This window comes from Bidens hawaiensis, unplaced genomic scaffold, assembly GCF_021521415.1.
Source record: "Bidens hawaiensis isolate Kalapana, Puna unplaced genomic scaffold, B.hawaiensis_p1.1 tig00030576_1, whole genome shotgun sequence".
Lineage (NCBI taxonomy): Eukaryota > Viridiplantae > Streptophyta > Magnoliopsida > Asterales > Asteraceae > Bidens > Bidens hawaiensis.
In genome coordinates, this window is record NW_027495109.1 from 79,092 (window position 1) to 80,364 (window position 1,273).

Genomic DNA, 1,273 nt, shown 5'->3' on the forward strand with positions numbered 1-1,273 from the left:
ATGTATAATCAGTGGCGGTTCCAGACTAGATCAGACCGCAACTTGATCAATAAGTCCTAGTAAAAACCATACCGATCGAATTCATTAACACATGTAAACACAAAATGGCAAATAAAAAACTTAGGTTTCAATACAACCAATATACAGTAATGGATACATTCATTCATTAATCATAAAACATAAATCATAGCCAGCCAAACCAAACTTAATTAAAAAAGTTAGGGTTATATCCATTGCTAGAAGTGGCCAAGATATAGTAAGCCACAATATGTCCAATGGAACCCCATGCAAGCACATCAACAATATTAAACCCAACCGGATCATTTGACTTCAAGAGACTAACATACTCCTTAGCCCTGGTATCTCCAGCCTCAAAGTGCGTGACTCCATTTTGCTCAGGCACTTGTTTAGCCACGTTCTCTCTTTGGAAGTTGAAGAACACAAAGCGGCCCAAGAAAAGTGATAAGCCGGTGCTTAGGCTGATGACCAAAGATGGGTTGAGCTCAGCCTTGATGGCAGTGTTGAGTTTTCTCTTTGGGAGGGTGATGATGGGTTTGGTGGTGAGGAGGGTGGTGGAGTCGGTGGCTTTTTTGAGTGGACGGAGGCCTTGGAAGGTTGGTGCGGATAAGAAGGTGGAGGCCATGGTGGTTGTTGATGGAGGAAGAGTTATGAGAATGAAGATGAGGTTGATGAGATATATTAATTGGTTGAGGAAGTGGTTATTGTGAAAAGGGAAATGATGTATGAAAGATTTTGGGTGCTTAGGTGGAATGTTTTTATTGGATTGTTTTGGATTGGAGATACATGGCAATCTATTTATCTATCAAAGCTAGTCAGTACCAAAATTATATATATTATTATATTTATCTTTTTCTTTTTTCTGTAAAAGAAAACAAAATTGTAAGTTGTAAGGTTTTAACATGTTTGGTTTGTTAAGTGGGTTGTGTTTGGTTGTTATATTTAACCGGTTTTAATTAAGGGTTAACTTGTTAATATGTTTTTGGTGGGTTTATTCTATTTTACAATCTGTCAACGTGATTAACAAATTTATAACTTGATTACTGCCCGCAACTAGTTTGGCATGTTCAAATACAATAATAAACTGGTTAAACAAGTTATGTTTGAATTTCATGGCTTCAAGTGTGTGTGTGTGTGTGTGTGTGTGTTAGAGTTGATATTGTTTTACACAAATAAAAACATGGATATTGGATATTACAAATCAGCCCACCATTAACGGCTAGGCGTAGCGGGCAACAATTTTGAGCGACAATTG

The 1,273-nt window shown here is 37.3% G+C and overlaps 1 protein-coding gene across 1 annotated transcript; it reads right to left on the reverse strand.

Annotated features, from left to right (window-relative positions):
- Positions 1–205: 205 nt before the first annotated feature.
- LOC143580744 (photosystem I reaction center subunit V, chloroplastic-like) lies at positions 206–643 on the reverse strand. Its single transcript, XM_077063688.1, has one exon. The coding sequence runs from the start codon at positions 641–643 to the stop codon at positions 206–208; it is 438 nt and encodes a 145-aa protein (XP_076919803.1).
- Between the last annotated feature and the right edge of the window lie 630 nt (positions 644–1,273).